This window comes from Nicotiana tabacum, chromosome 6 (assembly GCF_000715075.1).
Source record: "Nicotiana tabacum cultivar K326 chromosome 6, ASM71507v2, whole genome shotgun sequence".
In the NCBI taxonomy this organism is placed as follows: Eukaryota; Viridiplantae; Streptophyta; class Magnoliopsida; order Solanales; family Solanaceae; genus Nicotiana; species Nicotiana tabacum.
This window is the reverse complement of record NC_134085.1, coordinates 103,179,093-103,182,497: the sequence shown is the minus strand read 5'-3', so window position 1 is coordinate 103,182,497 and position 3,405 is coordinate 103,179,093. Positions and strand designations below refer to the sequence as shown.

At 36.4% G+C, this 3,405-nt stretch overlaps 1 protein-coding gene across 1 annotated transcript; it reads left to right on the top strand.

The window, feature by feature from the left end:
- The first annotated feature begins 712 nt into the window (after positions 1 to 712).
- On the top strand, positions 713 to 3,121 carry LOC142181963 (uncharacterized). Its single transcript, XM_075255681.1, has 3 exons — positions 713 to 1,322; positions 1,650 to 1,732; positions 2,534 to 3,121. The coding sequence occupies exons 1-3, from the start codon at positions 713 to 715 to the stop codon at positions 3,119 to 3,121; spliced, it is 1,281 nt and encodes a 426-aa protein (XP_075111782.1).
- Positions 3,122 to 3,405: the final 284 nt, after the last annotated feature.

Sequence of the window (3,405 nt, the reverse complement as noted above, 5' to 3'; positions counted from 1 at the left end):
CATTCGACGATTCCTATAGAGATTCTGAGTCATTCTCACTAATCAATTTCACAACAATTACCTCATGAAGATCAACTCGAAAACTACTATTTTCTGTCATCATCAATCTTTGCATGTGGTGATATTCTTCTAATCCTATCTTTTTGAGTTTTCTAGTTGATTACTTTAGATATTAAATTGTAGAAATCATGACTTTGAATAATAATTCAGCTGAGCATTCTGGTGTTTCAACAACATCAGTCCTCGATCCTTTGCACTCTCTTTATATTTACCCTTCTGACACTCCATGAACCATATTAGTATTTGTGCCCTTCGCTGGCATATGGTTTGGGGATTGGAAGGAAGGGATGCATTTCTCTATCTTCAAAGAACAAGGTCCAATTAATTGATGGATCTATAATTCAACCTACAACTAACTCTCCCTTATATCCCCATTGGCAACAATGTAATAATATGGTTAAAGCATGGATAATGAATTCACTCTCTAAGGACATAGCCAAAACAATCCTCTATTATAAAACTGCTAGAAAAGCTTGAAATAATCTTGTGGAAAGATATGGTGTTGCCAATATTTCTCAATATTACAACCTTCAACAATCCATTTCCTCTATCCCAAAGATGACCTGATATTGCCACCTATTATACTAAACTCAAGAGATACTGCGATGAAATATATACAATCTCTTTAGGAAGGCCTCATACATGTGGTGCCATGCATGAATTCAGTGAGGCACATAAACTTATTCAGTTCCTATCAGGGTTAAATAAAACTTATTCTACTGTTAAGGATAACATTTTAATGATGAGTCATGTTTTAAGTGTGGAGAAGGCATATTCCATTCTGATTAGAGATGAGAAGCAAAGGGAAATTAATTCTGGTTTCCAACCTTTTTCTTCTGATTCCACTTTCTTCATAGCCAACTCCAATTTCAATTCTGGTCCTAATCAACCAAACGCCACCAGAAATTTTACTCAGATGATGAATTTTGAACCTAGGAGATCCACACTATCTTGCAAGTATTGCAAGAAGCCTGGTCACACTATAGACAAGTGCTACAATCTACATGGATTCCCACAAGATTTTAAATTTACCAAGGGAAATAGAGCTGTTGCGTGTGTCCAGATTGAGTCAACAGATCAGACTTCACCCAAGCTTGATTTACCTCAAACAGAACACATTCCACATGGGTTTTCCAAGGAACAGTATGCTCATCTTATGTCTCTATTCCATCAGACGCAAATGTCTTCTCCAAATCAGCAGTCTACACCCCAAGACACTCCAATCTATGCAAATTTTGTAGGTTGGCATGACAATCCTGTTAGTAAGTTATATGGTTATCTTGTATGCCATGCTAGCTATAACAATTTCAGCTCTTGGATCCTAGATTCAGGAGCAACTAATCATATGACACCTCATAGACACCTACTTCATAGTATACAACCTTTAATCTCTCCTTCTCTTTTTATTTTACCAAATGGTTATAAAGTAAAGGTTACTTCTTTTGGATGCCTTTCTTTATCCTCTAGTATCATTCTAGCTAATGTACTATTGGTACCTTCCTTTCGTTACAACTTAATTTCTATACACCAGCTTCTCTCTCAACTCAAATGCTATTCATAGCCTTACTAATATTTCATGTTGGTTACAGGGCCCTTCTCTAAAGAGGCCATTGAAATTGGTAAGGTTGAGCATGGACTACAGGGCTCTTCTCTAAAGAGGCCATTGAAATTGGTAGGGTTGAGCATGGACTACACATTCTGAGATTGTCATCTCATGGTATTGTTGTAGTTGATGTTTCTCAAGCAAATGCCTGTCCAATTTCTTCTTTTTCAAAGTCTGATTCAATTTCTATTTTTTCTATTCATAATTCTGTAGTTGATAGCTCTAATGTTGTTCCAATTGCTTGTAATTCTAGTTCTATTAATAAAAATGATGTAATTTGGCATCAAAGAATGGGACATATGCCTTTTGTAAAAATGGTTTCTATTCCTCATCTGTCTGGCAAATTTTCTTCTAGATAATATTTCACATGTACTATATGTCCAATGGCTAGACAACAAAGACTACCATTCCCAGAAAGTACCTCTCAATCTAACAGATCTTTTCAACTTGTACACATTGACCTATGGGCGGGTTACCACACTGCTACATACAATGGCTTCAGATATTTTCTGACCATTGTAGATGACTACAGTAAGGTCACCTAGACACATCTTTTTCCTGTAGAGGAAATGTATATTCTATCATCAAATCTTTTATTGCCATGGTGTCTACACAATTTCATACTTCTATTGAAACTATCAGAACTGATAATGCATTTGAATTAGTATCTGCTCATTCACATGCTTCATATCTCACTTCTCTTGACATTTCACACCAAACTTCTTGCCCACATACTCCTTAACAAAATGGAATAGTAGAGAGGAAATATAAACATTTGTTAGAAATTGCTAAGGCTCTTCTTTTTTGATCTAAACTACCTACCAAATATTGGGGGGAGTATGTCCTTACTGCAATTTACCTTATCAACAGATTTCCATCCACTGTCTTTCTAACAAAACACCATATGAAGTATTTCTTGATCATCCTCCTAACTATGATCACCTCATATCATTTGGATGCATAGCATATGCCACTGTTCTTCATCCTTCAAGGGATAAACTACAATCTAGAGTTATTCCTTCTGTGTTTCTAGGTTATGGTTTTAATAAAAAGGGTTACAAGTTACTAAATTTAGGAACCAAATCTATATTCTATTCCAGGGATGTCATTTTTATTGAACATATTTTTCCATCTACTTCTACATTCTTAGGTTTCTTTCCTTCTTCTACTTCCTCTTTTTCTGTTCACATCACTCCTAATAATGTTCGTGCTTCTTTTTCAACTTTTTACCCTTCTGATCCTGCTTCTACCTCTTCTTCACCCTTTCATCCTTCTGATCATACTCCTTCTCCTTCTTCACCCTTTCATCCTTCTATTTCTTCTCCTGAACTTGCTCCTGTTTCATCACCCACTATTATACAACACCTACAAATTCCTCTTTCTTCTCCTTCCTCTTCTCTTCCTTTGAGATCCTCTAGATCTACAATCACTCCTACCCACTTTAAGGATTATATTTGATATCTTGTACCTCCCACTACTTCTGCCATTTCTTCATCTTCCTCCCAGTCTACCTTACCTACCCCTTTACTTTGAACCTTCTTTCTACCATCAAGCTACCTCTAATCCTGCCTGGCAAGAGGCAATGTTAAAAGAATTCCAAGCCTTGGAGTCTAATCAAACTTGGGATATTGTTCCTCCACCACCTGGCAAGAAGTTCATTCATTACAAATGGGTTACAAGATTAAGCAAAAATCTGATGGTAACATTAAGAGATACAAAGCCAGGTTGGTCATTAGGGGGGA